General features: G+C 35.9%; 3 protein-coding genes across 5 annotated transcripts in view; 2 read left to right on the top strand and 1 right to left on the bottom strand.

Annotated features, from left to right (window-relative positions):
* The first annotated feature begins 749 nt into the window (after nt 1-749).
* LOC117631528 lies at nt 750-3,353 on the top strand. 3 transcript variants are annotated; one of them, XM_034364745.1, is made up of 2 exons: nt 750-881; nt 2,939-3,353. In XM_034364745.1, the coding sequence occupies exons 1-2, from the start codon at nt 752-754 to the stop codon at nt 3,181-3,183; spliced, it is 375 nt and encodes a 124-aa protein (XP_034220636.1). In that variant the 5' UTR covers nt 750-751; the 3' UTR covers nt 3,184-3,353. The 3 variants fall into 3 exon arrangements, with proteins under 3 accessions (XP_034220636.1, XP_034220637.1, XP_034220639.1); XM_034364746.1 differs by having other exon boundaries at nt 771-881; nt 2,931-3,353; XM_034364748.1 differs by having other exon boundaries at nt 781-881; nt 2,891-3,353.
* A 1,221-nt stretch (nt 3,354-4,574) lies between these two features.
* LOC117632958 (transcription factor E2FB-like) lies at nt 4,575-11,957 on the top strand. Its single transcript, XM_034366608.1, is given in 14 exon segments — nt 4,575-5,047; nt 7,659-7,851; nt 8,040-8,099; nt 8,235-8,320; nt 8,395-8,483; nt 8,610-8,664; nt 9,546-9,598; nt 9,680-9,730; nt 9,875-9,923; nt 10,048-10,113; nt 10,203-10,279; nt 10,431-10,653; nt 11,135-11,201; nt 11,314-11,957. Coding segments are annotated over 14 exon segments (1,392 nt in total). The 5' UTR covers nt 4,575-4,855; the 3' UTR covers nt 11,445-11,957.
* A 2,978-nt stretch (nt 11,958-14,935) lies between these two features.
* Nucleotides 14,936-15,307, bottom strand: part of LOC117631540 (probable CCR4-associated factor 1 homolog 11) — a 1,260-nt gene continuing 888 nt past the window's right edge. The window contains exon 1 of the mRNA XM_034364766.1: nt 14,936-15,307. This exon is cut by the window's right edge and continues 888 nt beyond it. Coding sequence (XP_034220657.1) covers nt 15,098-15,307 — 210 coding nt within the window. The 3' untranslated portion in view covers nt 14,936-15,097.

Here is a 15,307-nt window from a genome sequence, read left to right as displayed (position 1 = left end):
AAGGGGCTTGTAGATCTAGTGGTTAAGATAAAGAGCAGTAACCTAACTTGTAGTGGTTGTTAAATGCATTAAATCCCTTTTCCCTTCATCTGTATCTATATATATAAAGCAAAAGGCAAGAAAATGGTGAAACATTCAAAATACAAGAAAGTTGTAAGCCGGTTAATGAGTGTACTATTAAGCCCAAACATCGAATTTCTAATGAATGACTTCAATGAGCAACCAAGGATTGCCAAAACAATGAGAGAATCCAAAATTATTATATGAGCCAATAAATTGAAAGAACACCCATTGCTGCTGCCATAACATGATTTATTAGAGCATAAATTCCAATTACACGTTGGATTTTTAATCTTAGTGTTCTATCGCCCCTCTTAAACTCTCTGAATTTAGCATCAATTCGTCTATCATTAAACTAGGAAGATTAGATCCTGGTCCTACATCCATTTTCCTCTACAAAAGCTCAATAACCTTTTGCCAACTGAGAGTTTAACCTAGTGAAAAAGGGTCTTGATGATCTGTGTGTGTATCAGAAAATCTTATCCTTATAGTTTAAATTGTCGCTTGTACTGAAAAACAGCTCAATAACTTTTTTTGTCGAATTAATTTCTTGAACCATTCTCGTCCAAAAAAAAAAAATAGAAGATAGAAGATAGTTTCTGTTTGGGCTTCTGGCCTCAAATTACAAATGAAAAGAAGCCCAAACAATAAGAAGGAAGAGAGTTTTAGATGTCTTTTGAACCCGACTCAGATGCTACGAGAACTTCCATTTTCAAGAAATAAAAAATTTATATATAAAATCGAAGATAAACAGAGATTTGCGGTCTCTCTTGTTCTTCCGAATTTGCATGTTCTCCTTGTTTTGAGAAAGCTCTTGTCTGGTAAGTGGACTGAAATTATTCTTGGCTCACGATTCCGTACTTATTGTTCTCTTTGTTTTCAACTCCAATTTCAGTTTGAGTTTTGTTCATTTCGTTTTTGGGTGCTTGACTTCCTCATTGCTTATTTCAGTTTGAGTTTGGTGATCTTTTGCAAATGGTTTGTTTGAATTGGAACGGAATGCCATATAAATTTTCCATTTTGAATGCCCATATCTGGGTTACTTCTATTTTGCATTAATTTCTTCTGTGATTGGTTATTAGATTGTTGTTTCATTTAGGAGAGGGAGCCATAGCATCCCTCCACCTTTTCGTAATTAGCTGTGGGAGGACTTCAGGTGGGCTTAGCCTTGCTCATCTTAGTGAGTGGATCAGTTTTGATAGATTCAGTGTTTATTTTATTAGAATTATTTCCATTATCAGATTTTAGTATGTGATCTTTCACTCAGATTTATAGCATGTTCTTATCATATTGCAAATACCTGCATGTCACTTCTAAGGGGGAGGGTGCTCATGTACCGGTTTTGAAACTAGTACTGATGATAAGATATATTTTATTATGTGACACAATTGTTTCATTTAAAATTGTATTTTCATGTAAGCCAAATATGAATCCTACAAGATGATTTTCGAAACCAGAACATTTTTTTGCTTTTCCTTCGCAATGGAAGTTCTGGACAAGTATTGCTTAGATTGTTGATTTTGCCTCAAAAGGACATTAACATTGGTTAGATTGTTGATTTTGCTTTTTCCACTTTTTAAATGATTTTCCACTGTGAATAAGGTGTGGAACACAGTAGACTACCTAGAATGAAATGATCATGCAATTTGTGAGTGTCCACGTATATTTGCACACTTAGCTTCTGATGACTGTTGGAGTAATAGCTACACTATGTAGGATAAGGAACTAAATGCTAGTCCGTATTTAAAGGACCTTGATAATGTGCACTGTTAGACATGGATAGACAAACTAAAATAATGAGAAGTCTTCTATCAGAGCTAGAGAAGCGTCGTATATGAGTACTTTGTCAGTGAATTAAACACTCTACTGAGAGGAGCAAGTGTCCTCCATGACATTTGCAATTACCTCAACAGTTTTCATTTCCAAGGCAATTTTAGTATTTTCCTATCTTTTTCTACCGTTTCTACAGAAAGAGAACCACTCAGTTTTACTTGGCTTCTGACTAATCATCCCCTAGAACTAACATTGAAAGTATGTTTTGGTCAATTGCGTCTAAGAAATTTGAATGAGTATCTAACTTGTTGTACGCTGTTCTGCTGACAGTGAGATGGTAATGTTTTATGTCCCTGGATATGAGGAAGAGCTTTTCTCTGTTTCTCAGATGAAAAGATGAACAGTCTTTCTATTTTTCATGCAGAGGAAGTAGAAATTAAACAGCAATGTTCTATGAGCATGGTAGTCATATAATTATGGTCTGTTCGTATGATGGGCCAGTAACCTGGGATTTATAAATGTATAAGTTGCTTTCTTAGATTTAGCCGCATGTGCATGAAGATTGGTGCCTTGTTTCAGACTTATCATTAGCAATCTTTTGAAGCAGCATATAACTTATACTGTTATTACACTTACTGTTATGATTATGGTTGTAATTGGTCAAAAAATTTAAGAAACAGTGTTTAAGAAGGCTGCTGAGATCATATGGTTTAAAGATGCTGTGTGACTTCTTTTTATTTTTTTAATCTTAATTTTTAACTTTTGTGTTGGTACTTGTGATTTTTCCAAATCCTTAGGACTTTTCAGTTATTCGCATTAGTCTTTGTGTAATCTTAAAAGCCTAGACGCAGAAAATTATAAGTGAATTACTAATCCACCAACGTGTTTGCTCCATTCACATATTGCTATATTAGAAAACTGTGGCTCGATGCAGCCTGCAAAACTCTTATATGATTGTCTTCTTTTTTTATGAACTTTAACATGACTTGTTTGTTTAGATAGTCAGAAAGGGAAAAAGAAAAAGGGAAATAAAGGTTGCGCCGTTGTTTTTTCACTGATTAAATTTATGTGCCATCAACTGACTGCATTTTCTGAAGCTGGCCAGGTTCTCCAAACATGGGAAACAAGCCTGTGAAGCAAGAAAGCGAAGAAATTTTCTTGAAAGTTGTTCCTCCGTTGGACCGTACATATGTTAGGTGGCTTGCTCGAGATCTTGAGAGGATTCACGGCTTTACACCAGCTAAACCTCGTGCTGTGAAGCCCCCAGATCATTATATTGAGTACATGCATCTGAATGGATGGTTGGATGTGGACTTGGCTGATCCTGATCTAGCCCATTTATTCAAGTAGATAGTGAAGGTGATGTACTTAAAAGAAATATTTGGGGGGAAAAAAGGATTTCCTTTGAACTAAATCATTGTTTAGTATTACTAGATTGGAATTTGAGTACATTTCATGAGTTGTGAGATACCACAAATTTATATTTGAATGAAGCATCTCAAACCTCCGATTGATGAAAATTAGAGTTTGGAGAAATTAAATTAGAGTGTGGATAAAAATAAAACACCAACTATACAATCTGTAGAAGATGCTTCAAAATTATTTACATTTGAATTTTCATGATATGAAAGTTTCGCATGTTCACCACGACAGTAGCAACATCACATCAGGTTTACAAATCATTACCAGGTCGAATTTACATATCTTTTACGCATCCGTCAATTATTGGACCTAGAAAATAAGCTAATTCTTCTGTTTTGGGCATTCCCCAAAAGCACAATTGGAAGGTATTTAGGTATTAAAAAAACATATCATTCGCTGGCCTGACAACTTTCCCGGGCTGGGAAATTGATTCTTACCAAGGTTTAAAATATCGATAATATTAACAAAAATGCTTAATATTGTCGCTTTTTTAGGAGGATGATATTTTGGAACCTATTCATCTAATTATTGATAATTCCAAGGATAATATCGGAAAAATTTTGGCGCCAAGAATTTCACTCTCTCTTCATCAGCATTTAGACAAAGTATCAATATCAATAATATCAAGATATGTACATGGATTGGGAAAAGAAAAAAAAAAACCCCCCACATCTGTGCGTTCACACAAGGGCAACATCAACCAATCTCATATCTATATGGGTGACATGTTAATAATTACATGCAAAACTATTATAGGTTTTGAGATGGAGAAATTTTTGTAACTATCCAATATACATATGACATGTGAAAATATATTATTTTTATGTACTATGTGTATTGAAGAATATTTTTACATGTCCCATATGTATATTAGATGGTACTCGAAACATACAAAAATTACTTAGATAAAAATGCCCAATATATTATTCAAGACGCTCTCCCTTTATTTTTATTTTTTGCCGAAGTTTAATAAATTAGACCCAAATTCAAGCCCATGTACTTCAACTTGGGCCCAAACATCAAAATTCCTTCACACCATTGAATTGTTTGTTTTTCTTTTTCCTTTCGTAAAATTAAGATAATTTTTTTATATAAAAAAAATTGAGAGATTGCTTGGTTATAAACATTGGACTTTGCAGCCACAATATAATTGGTTAGACATTTCCTGATATTTGTATAACACAAAAAAATAAATATATAAAATCGGTAAAACACCTATAATAAATAAACTATTCTTTGATAAGCAAAGAATAAAAAGAAAAAAGAAAAACGAGGGTAAGTGCTTCCCTCCATATCTATATCCGAACCAAATTCCCTCCTTCTTTCCTTTCCCTCGTTTTCTGCTCTCTCTCTCTCTCTCTATCTCTCTCTCTCTCCCGCTTTTTTATTTTTCCCAAACACCAGATCTCACATTCTCACCCACTCCCCCCACCTTCGCCTCCAAACTTTCCCTCCATTTTCTCCCCCCACTTTTTCTTTTCGTTTTTTTATTTTTTTCAGTTCCCCTCCAATTTCTCTCGATCTCTTTCTTTCTCCTTCCCTCCACCAAACCCACCAAAAAAAAAACCCGCCCAACCCACAATCCGGTTCGGGTCGCTGGATGTCGGGCTCTCGGGCTCATGACCCGCCGGCTCAACCGCCCCAGCCGATCATGCAGCAGGCCCTCAAGCGGCAGCTCGCCTTCTCCTCCATGAAACCGCCGTTTTCAGCTACAGCAGACTACCACGGCTTCGTTCCCGACCCCCGCCAACTCACTGATTCAGAAGCTTATGGCATATACGTTAAGCCCTCTGTGAGTTTTTGTCTCATTAATCTTGGTTTTTCTTTTTACTGTTATTTGTTTATGTATTTATGTGTTTATTTTTTATGGACTATTTTGTTGGAGATCTGCTTGATTAGTGAGTGTAATTACTCATTTGGGTTTTAGTTTACTGAAATTAGTTATTGGAATTAGTACTAAAGGTTAGGATTTGTGGAAATTGTTTGGTTTTTTTTGTTAATAATTGTGATTTTAGGTGAAATTGAAGATTGTATTAGTGTGTAATTACAGTTGTTCCTAATATCAGTTTTGACATGATCGATGAAGTATGTGGTATGGAAATTCTATTGGTGTGATTACAGTTGGGGAAGAATAAGATCTAAACTATGGTAGTCTTCACTCCCAATCAACAAGGGCAGATCTTATTGGTAAAAGAGGAAAAGAATGAAAAGGCACATTAGATTTTTGGTAATTAGGTGCAAATAATGATTCGTCAACGGTGCTGTTTACATTTGCGCCTATAGTATTTTATTACAATCTAGAAATTAAAATCCTTTATGCCTGGACCCCTTACATTCACTAGTGGACTTGTGTTTGCATGGCAAGTGGATCGATTTACACTCTGGCATGTTTTGTACTTTGCTTGCGTTACGAGTAGTATTTTGGTGAGTTGAATGTATAGAAACTAATTGAGCTAGGTTTTTGTTTCCCAAGTTGGCTGTTTCATTGGGCCAGTATCGTTAAAGCTTCTGAATCCACAATGCAATATGTATGATTTATAGAGTTGCTATTACTGTTCTATGTTACATATACTTGCTGGCGTGATCTTTCAGTGGCACTACTACCTTTTGAGAAAGTTGAAATGATTGTCTAGCATCTATTCGTAATCTAATTTTGGAGTGGTTCTGTGGGAGGTGCTTTTGCTCAGTAGCTCTTTTGTTAGAAGAAACCCAAGTGCTTCTCCTTACATATTCACTTGTAAGCGCTTCTTGAGTAAACAGCTATTGAGCATTTCTCTAGGAATCACTACTCCTATAACCCCATAAATCATTTGTTCTTTATTTCGGTCAAACACTTAAAGCAGACACTGCCAAAAGCAATTCCAAGCACACCCAATGCATTTTTAAATACACAACCAAAAGTTAGAAAAATTAAAGAAGCAGTCTGTGTTTCACTGGATTTGTTGGATTTGGTATTTGTTAGACCAATCTCTCCACACTATCTTGAACTAGGTTACAATCACTGTAGATGACTGAATAATTTAGTACATATCAGCCTCTGGATTCCTGTATGGTTTGAAGTGCTCAATGGGGTTGGTAGTAAATACCAGTCTTAATCTGCTAATGAGGGATGCTAGAGGTTAGCTGACCACAGATCGATCATAGCAGTATACACGATTTTGTGCTTCATAAAGAGCTTTTGCAAGTATGTTCTCGTAATATTTTGTCTGTGACATGCCTGATTATATCTAAGTGAGGCTACAAAAGATTGGAAATAGCAGCATAAGTATCTACGCGCTTACATGATGAAGCTTTCCTTGTCTGAGGGAAAGTCAGACTTGAGACTATTTTGAAAAACAAAAGAACAAGAAGAAGAGTAACTTTTAATATTCTCTTTTCCTCTTGATGTATCCTTTCTTCCCAATAATTATTCATAGAAATCTAATGTATTGCCAACAAAGATATACATCCCTTAAAGTGTGGTTCTTTTTACAACAGAAGATAATAGACTATTTGGAATGGGAACAGTGCTGTCATTATTTAATCTGTTATCTTCTATTCTAGTTCTTGTCTTTTGGCATCGGGTCCCCTTCAAGGGTTTTAAGTTACTTCTTCACGTGAAGGGCCTGCCTCTCACTTCTTCTTAGGGCATGCTTCTTGAGGACGCTGATACAGTTGCACCCTTGTTGTGGAACTGGCTGGCTGTCCCAAGATTCTTTCGTTTTTCCTTCTTATGATTACCCCCCATGTTTACTGTATTTGAGTGTGAATACATATTAAATTATTCCAAAAATAAAGTTTGAATGTTGCTTGATATGCGGTGTTATTCTATTTAATAATCATGTATTCTAAAGGAGTTCATGATGCCTTCTTGGCTGACTTACCGTCTGGGAGTTGGCATGTAAATGCTGGATGTTGTACTGTTTAGACTCTTGTGTATTATGAATCTTCATGTATCATATACAAGGTTTTTAGTACACACTTTTGAATAATCTGGTATTTATAGAGGAAGTTTATAAAATGTAAATTATCTAAGATGGTTTAGGAAATATGAAAACGAAAAACATTTGGTTTTACCTTAATAGTAATGATGTTTATTTCTCTGATGTGGCTTTGCAGATGTTAGAATGCACTAGAGATTAGCATGTATTTGTAGAATTATGGATTTATGAATCGTTCCATTTATAAGTTGGGAAGCTTCCAGTTTTCTTTGTAGAGCATAGTGCGCTTGAAACGTAGATTGGTTCGTATGATGTGCTAACATCTTTCCAGCTAATGTACCTGTATGCTTAATTATAATAATCATTCTCTTCATAGTCATTATGTATTTTCAATTGATCAATTATTTTCATTTTATAATTACTTATATGATATGGTTTGTTCACTTGATGCTAATTTTTTGAATAAACTGAATGATGGATTAGCAGCAAAAACGGAAGAGTGATGCGGCAGATTACGAAGCTGAGTCTAGTGATAGGACAGCTGCTCCTGGATATACTGAAGTAGTTACCAGCCCCCTCCAGACTCCTGTGTCAAGCAAGGTGGGAAAGGCAAACAAAACATCAAGGCTGACAAAGTGCAGCAGATCTGGACCCCAGACTCCGGCTTCCAATGTGGGTGAGTGTTACTCAAATCTGTCAAGTGTGCTCCCATACTTGTAGTTCTATTATATATGCGAGGTAAGGTTTGATTGAGATTTGAAGAATGGATTAGTTGTGTTCCGAAAAGAATGAATTAGCTGATGCTGTGAGAATTTATGGGATGTGTTTGCTTGCTTACTCCCATCTAATCTGTATAATTGACAGGTTCTCCTTCTGGGGCTAATCTTACTCCGGCCGGACCTTGTCGTTTTGACAGCTCCCTAGGTAACAGAACAATTTCCTATGTTTTTTGTTAACTGATTTTATCATTTAGTTGTTTAGGTTCTTCATGAGAAAAGCAAGTTAATTTTTTCATTTGTTGTGCAAATATTACGGCAATGTCCTATTATTGCCATTCAGGTCTCTTAACAAAAAAGTTTATCAATCTGATCAAACATGCGGAAGATGGTATTCTGGATCTCAATAATGCTGCTGATACTTTAGAGGTGACTACTTTCCTATCTGTTGTAGTGTATTCTATGTCAAGGATCTGTAAATTATAAGTATTCTTTATATGTAGGTGCAAAAGAGGCGGATATATGATATAACAAATGTTCTTGAAGGAATTGGTCTCATAGAAAAGAAGCTCAAAAATAGAATTCAGTGGAAGTAAGGGATTAGTTGTATTTGTTTCCTGAAATTTTAACAGATATTTTTCCACTTTATTAAGTTGTAAATATTCAATTATCCACTGTACATTAGAAGTTACTCAAAATTGAGTGATTGGTTGATCAGGGGACTTGATGTCTCGAGGACAGGGGACGTGGACTAAAATTATCCTAGTTTACAGGTACGGAAAAAAGTGAACTTGTTGCTTGGCATGCTCATGCTTGGATAGCTTAGTCTTGGCTCAGTTTTTGAGACTGTATGTTTGTTTGCTTAAAAGCACCAATGCTGTTGGTGTTTGTGCTATTATGTGCTGTTATTTGTTGTTTTTCTGTTGTCTCTTCTTTTTGGACGTGCCAATCCCCAACCTCGCTATCATTGTTGATTCCAAACCTAGACTGAAAGTGTTAGCTGACTAAAAAGGCTGCATTTACTTGCAAGGAAGTAAATAACCATATAAATCTGAAATCAACATCCCTTTTACTGACTGGTTGGGTTTTCTGTGCAAATTGCTTTCCATATTTGAACTTCAGCATGATATCGTTACTTGTCATGTTACCTAAGTCTACATGTTTTTTCCAGTTCCAATGCATTCAAATATGAATAACTGGCATGACAAAGCAGGATTTTATGTTCTTGACTCGAATAGTTAAGCTTGTTAGATTTCAGTCCGCATGTTTTGCCCAGTACCATTTTTCAGCGTAATGCATTCAGATATGGTGATTGGCATGACAAAGCAAGATTTGCGTTGTTGATTAGATTACTTTGACAAGACTTGTTTTTGGTTGATCATGCTAGATTTCAGTCCACATTTTGTCCAGTTCCAAGTTTGTGTGATGCATTTGAATTTCAATGACTGTCATGAAAAAGGCAGGATTTGAATTTCAATTCGAAGGCCTTTGTTTGGTTGAGCTTCCTAAGATTAGTGTCATGTTTGATTAAGACTAGAGACAATGGATCATACATAAAATATGTCAACTATTCATTGCACGTCGTAGCAAAAATAATGTTTGCCAATTCTGAAGTACAGATATGACCTCATTCACAATTTCCTTTTTATCCCAGGCACAAGTTGAAAACCTATCTGATGAGGAGCGCAGATTGGATCAGCAAATAAGGTTAATCCTTGGCTGATGCTGCTTTTTCATTCTTTCCTATTGTTATTTGTTGTTTTGTGCTGAAGCTATTAAATTGTCCAGAGAAATGCAGGAAAGGTTGAGGGACCTGAGTGAAGATGAAAGCAATAAGAAGTAAAGTTTTATCCTTTAATGTTCAGTATTCAATTGCATTCCATGGAAGGTCATCACTGGCTAGTTTTTAACATTCTATTTTTAGCTTACCCTGTTGCAATTTATGCAAACACTTATCTCTAGTTTTCCTTTTTACTTTGGTAGATGGCTTTTTGTCACTGAAGAAGACATCAAGGGCTTACCTTGCTTACAGGTAAAGTTTTGGTGTTTGCTATTCTCATCAATACAATTATCATTCTTCCCCCACTCTGTATTTTCTAACAAAATGTTCTCCTCTATGTTGTTAAACTGAACGTACGATTTATTGCTTCTATCAGAATGAAACCTTAATAGCAATTAAAGCTCCACATGGCACCACTCTTGAAGTCCCAGATCCTGATGAGGTAGTACAGTACAAAACATTACTTATTAAAACTTTTCTATAGCCTTGTACATTCTTAATATTCAATCAAACTTTTCTATTATGTAATAGGCTGTTGACTATCCCCAAAGGAGATACAGGATGGTCCTGAGAAGCACGATGGGTCCAATAGATGTTTATCTTGTCAGGTACTGTTGTTTCATGGTACATTATCGTTACTTTAAGAGCAACAGTGAATGGTTTCTCCTGCTTGCATAGTCAAGAATTACAATGAATTTTAGTAATCTCTCTCTCTCTCTCTCTCTCTCTCTCTCTCTCTCTCTCTCTCTCTCATGCTAGTCAATTTGAGGAGAAGTTCGAGGAGATTAATGGTGTTGAAGTACCTACAGACATCCCCTCAAGTTCAGGGGTTAATGAAAACCCAGGTACAACAATGGCCACAGAGAATAGAGGGAAGGATGTTGAAATTCAGGGACCAGATGATCATAGAATGTGCACAGATCCCACTGCTTCCCAGGACATCATGAGTGGGATGATGAAGATTGTTCCCTCAGATGTTGATGTAAGTTTGGCTTCTAAGTTGATTTTACCATTGCCTATTTGAAAGATTCAATATGCTAAAAAAAATGTATTCTTCATTGGTTGCCTTTAGTGGGGCTGGGAAGAATACTTCTGCACAAGTATCATATTTTGCTCTTGAGATGTCCGTAGAAAATTATCCTGAAAACTAGTATTTAATGAATTAACAAAATTTTAATGGAAGTTTCCCTTTCCATTAGGTACTTCTGCTAATCCTATTTTAATTGCAAAACATCTTCTAGAGTTCTAGTTATTTAGCCAAATAGGTATCTTTTCGTACCTTGTTAAATAACCCTTTAAACATTATGGCAAAAAAAATCATTTATAAAAAAAAAAAAAATAAAAAAAATAAAAAAAATAAAAAAAAAAAGAAACAAGTGTGACATGTTAAATTGTCTTTTGTTGTACTGAGGAAAGAATAACTTTGACTTACAGTGTGAGCATTTTCTGTTACTTTTTTTCAGAGTGATGCAGATTACTGGCTTTTATCAGATGCTGATATTAGTATCACAGACATGTGGAGAACAGAACGTATCCTTGTCCTGAAAGATGTTGTCTTTCTTTCCATTTATTATTTATTCTTTGGGGTCAATATTTCAGTGGTCAAAATATGTATACTGAATTTCTTAACTATCAACTATAGCTGGGGTTGTATGGAATGAGTTGGGTGCAATTGATGAAGATTATATGGTTAATGTCAGCACACCACGGCCGCAAACTCCACCATCCAGTTCAACTCAAGTACCAGCTACTGCCAACCGTACTAAGACTTGAAACCTAAAAATGATTCTTACTGAATCTAATTGCAGAAGTGCACTCGTTTTTTCTGAGAACCTATGATGTCCAACCATCTCATGTATTTGTTTCACCAGCAGAGGTTGGGTTGAAGGTTCCGGTAAGTGTTCCCGGAAGATCCATCTGAGGAACAAAAGAACAGTGGAACCAAAGATGGAGGTAGCTGCATTGTTGTACATTAATGTAATATACATATCCATGAGACGGTGGCAAATAATTAAGAGGATACAATTGTTAGTACATCATGTATATTGTTAGAATTAGCAGGCTTTTCTTGTATTAACCAGAGTGAAGTAGACTGGCTAGTAATAAGTCCGGATAAGGTTGGATAGGGAGAATGTTGGGTAGTTTCAGGACCCCAAAAAGTAAAGGATTTATGTTCTGATGCCTCGTTTTGTTTTGAATTATACTGATGAGCTATTTTCTGAACTAGAATTACCACATTTTGTGATGCCCAATTACTCGCGAAGGGTTGGGTCTTGCCATTGATCATCAATTTATAATTTGAATTTACTCAATTCTTGTTCATGTGATTTCAAGATGCCCCAAGTCCAGGCAGTCATTTTGCATGATTACCATCTCAATCACCTAAACTGAAGTTGCATTGTAGAAACTCGGAGTTCAAGCACTTAGATATTAGACTTCGCAATATTGTACACCACGCGTTAACATGAGTTGAATTTCTATTAACATGAGTTGAATTTGCGTTAACATGAGTTGAATTTCTATTAACATGAGTTGAATTTCCATTGTATGAACTCCAAGAGACTTGGGAGAGTATATAATATATAACCATTGATTGGCAGATGAGTAAAAAGATGACTGAAATTATTCAGCTGATTTTACAAACAAGGGAATAAACCATAACTTTACGAGCAAAACTCCTGTTTATGGATTAAGTAACCGAAGAAGTTACTTCTCCTTTTCGACTTTCTTTCCAATCCATCTGGCTACAATGGAAGCGAGAGCCACTGTTGGAAGAAACCCAATTGGAGAGATGCAGCCTTGTGTGCAGCACAAGATCAGAAAGAGCGGGGAAATAAAATGTGCCCAGGTAAATTGGAGAGTTAAAATCTAAAATTTAAGTGAGAAAAGTGTATGGTACTGTAAATAACATGTGATCAGAAAGATGTTAATACGTTATTTATACTCATGTAAAAGAGTGAGGATGCACAATGGAAATAGTGCATTATTTTAGTGTAATGGAACACCCACACACAGAAATGTATTAAAAATAGTTGGTTCAGGTTGGATTTAGTATTTAAATTATGTAATTAGAGGTCGACGGCAAGCCCTATGAGAAGAAAAGCATGTCAAGGAAAGACTTTGGAATCTCTGTATCAACTTCTAGCCAGCTTCTTGCTTCACCAGTCAAAGAAACATGAGTTTTACCCAAAAACACAAAAACAGAAAAAGGGTAGAAACGTGGGCTTGAACCAACATGCCCAGCCTCGCTTCCTTACTCTGAACAATAACACATTCAACTCTCTTTCCCTTTTACTATTATTAGAATTTCAATATCCAACTCAAAATCAATTGATAATCGATAAAAAGATCCAAAATTATGTAAACTATTAACACAATGTTTCTACTTCCTATGTGAGATAATAGTCCCAACACGTCCTCTCACGTGTGACGTAACTCAGCCTAAATACGTTTACAACACAATGAGTAGGTGATATAGGAGCCTGTGAGCCGTTGATTATGTGCAATTGCTTCAATTTTTTTTAATTAAATTGTTAATAGTTAACTCCTAATTTTTTTTTAGCGTCAATTTCTCTTGAGAATAAAAGTAATATAAAGTGATAACACGTTGATTTTTTTAAAATCAGTTTTTATTCTTCTTTTGTGCTTGTGCCGATTGGCCCACCAAGCTAAGGTTAGGGGCCGATTGGTGTATACGTAATTCTTAGAAAAATTCCTAAACCTAAATTATTTTTTATTTATTTATAAAAATATATAAATAAATTTTATGTGAAACGTAACTACAAATTAAAGGGAAAGGAGAATTCCCTTGGGAAACCTTGAATTTAATATTCATTTCTAAATAAGTTTCCTTCTTGCTGGATTAGTTTTTTTGGCGTCAATTTCCTTAGAACATAAGGAGTGAAATTTCCTTTAGAGCATAGGGAGTGACCGCAATTTTCTTAGGGCATGTTTGGCAGGTTGGACTAGCCTGGATAGTGTTAAATAACACTTTAAAACCCACGTTTAGTGAAAGAGGAACTAACATAAATGGGATTGTATAGTCCACTGATGAAAAAATCACCGGACTCGCTCGTCCAATACTGCGAGGATGAAAAGCAGTTCGCAAAATAGCGAGCGTGCTATTTTGAAACATCGAGTCCGACCCACACAGCGACCTCCATGAGCTGCTCCTGGTTGATGAGGATCCTCCCCGTTCATGTCAGGCAAGATGGCGGTGAGTAGCTTGTCGAATTCGATGGTGCCGTTTCCGTTGGCAACAAGGATGTGGAGCTAGTTGCCGGTGGGCTTGAGGTTGGGAAAGACCTCCATACCTGCCGATCTGAGTACAAAAATGCTTGTGTAAGAAAATGGGTCGACTATTCCACTGATTGCGATGATACCAATCCATCATATCCCTTTTATGATTTTGAGAAGAAGGAATTACAAAAACAAAGCCAAGCAGGGACTTTATTATGGTTACTGGATTCGCAGGGTATGCTACCAGGAAGAAGAAAGGGATCAAAAAGATCCCAATTGTGTTTTGGTTTTTTTTAATTTTAATTTTGTGGTGTGGGGTTATTGGGTTTATTCTATTTTTCTCTTTGGTAATCTGGAAAGAAAGACACAGCCAGAGAGAGAGGAAGACAGACGGGAAAGAAAGGCAGAGCCAGGGAGAGGAAGGAAGGAAGAAGGAAAGAACGAGATAATGGTTTTTTTTTTTAATTTTTTAAAAAAAAATTCACACATCAACCCCAATTAAATATCCCTAATTAAATATAAATATTTTTTAAGTCAAAATATTCAATTAAATTTAAATATTGCAAAAATTATTTTTTAGTCCGACACAACACCAAACATAGGTCTTCACTATTTTTACAATCCAACTTCTTAGTCCGACACAGCACCAAACGTAGGTCAGTACTTAATCCAGCTTAGTTCAATCCGAGTTAATCCAAGACAGTCCTAGGATTTAGTCCAGTCCATGACAGTCCGTCGTACCAAACGACCCCTTAAGGTATAGTGATAGGAGCATGTGAGCCTTTGATTATGTGCAATTGCTTCTATTTTTTCACCTCTCTTTTGTAAGAGCTTTCCACATCTCGGTTATTGTAATGGCTCTTTGTAGCTTGTGATTTTTTTAGGTGACTTGTGAATGCAATTCCAAAATTTCTCATCAAAAAAAAAAGGTTGCGATTTATTTTGTTTGAATAAATTAACGGTGCGAAACAGACAAGTGCTTATTTTAGTGATAATTTTGTTGTTAATATTGGAAAGAGAATCCGAGTTCCAATCCGCATTCCATATTTAAAAATAATAATAATAATGGCGCGTGCCACAATAATCAATCTAACGCAAGGCTTGCATTAGAAAAGAATTGTACTATTATTTACCAAATTGTCTAATATAAATAATAAAAAATTTATCTACACCCTAAATATAAAAAATTAAACCACGGCCAATCCGAACAACTTTCCCGCGTGCTTCTCCACCTCATCATAATTAACAAAACACTTTTTCTTAATCTGCTGAAACGTATGCAACGTGAGCAAGCTATCTGAACCGGCCTGGTGGGACTTCCCGACCGCCCGGTTCACCTCCAAACGTTTCGCAACTTGCTCCAACCCTCCGTACAAGCCATCACAGAAGCGGATCAT

The sequence above is a fragment of the Prunus dulcis genome, chromosome 6, assembly GCF_902201215.1.
Source record: "Prunus dulcis chromosome 6, ALMONDv2, whole genome shotgun sequence".
NCBI classification, from domain to species: domain Eukaryota; kingdom Viridiplantae; phylum Streptophyta; class Magnoliopsida; order Rosales; family Rosaceae; genus Prunus; species Prunus dulcis.
This window is presented reverse-complemented; position numbering and strand designations above follow the sequence as displayed.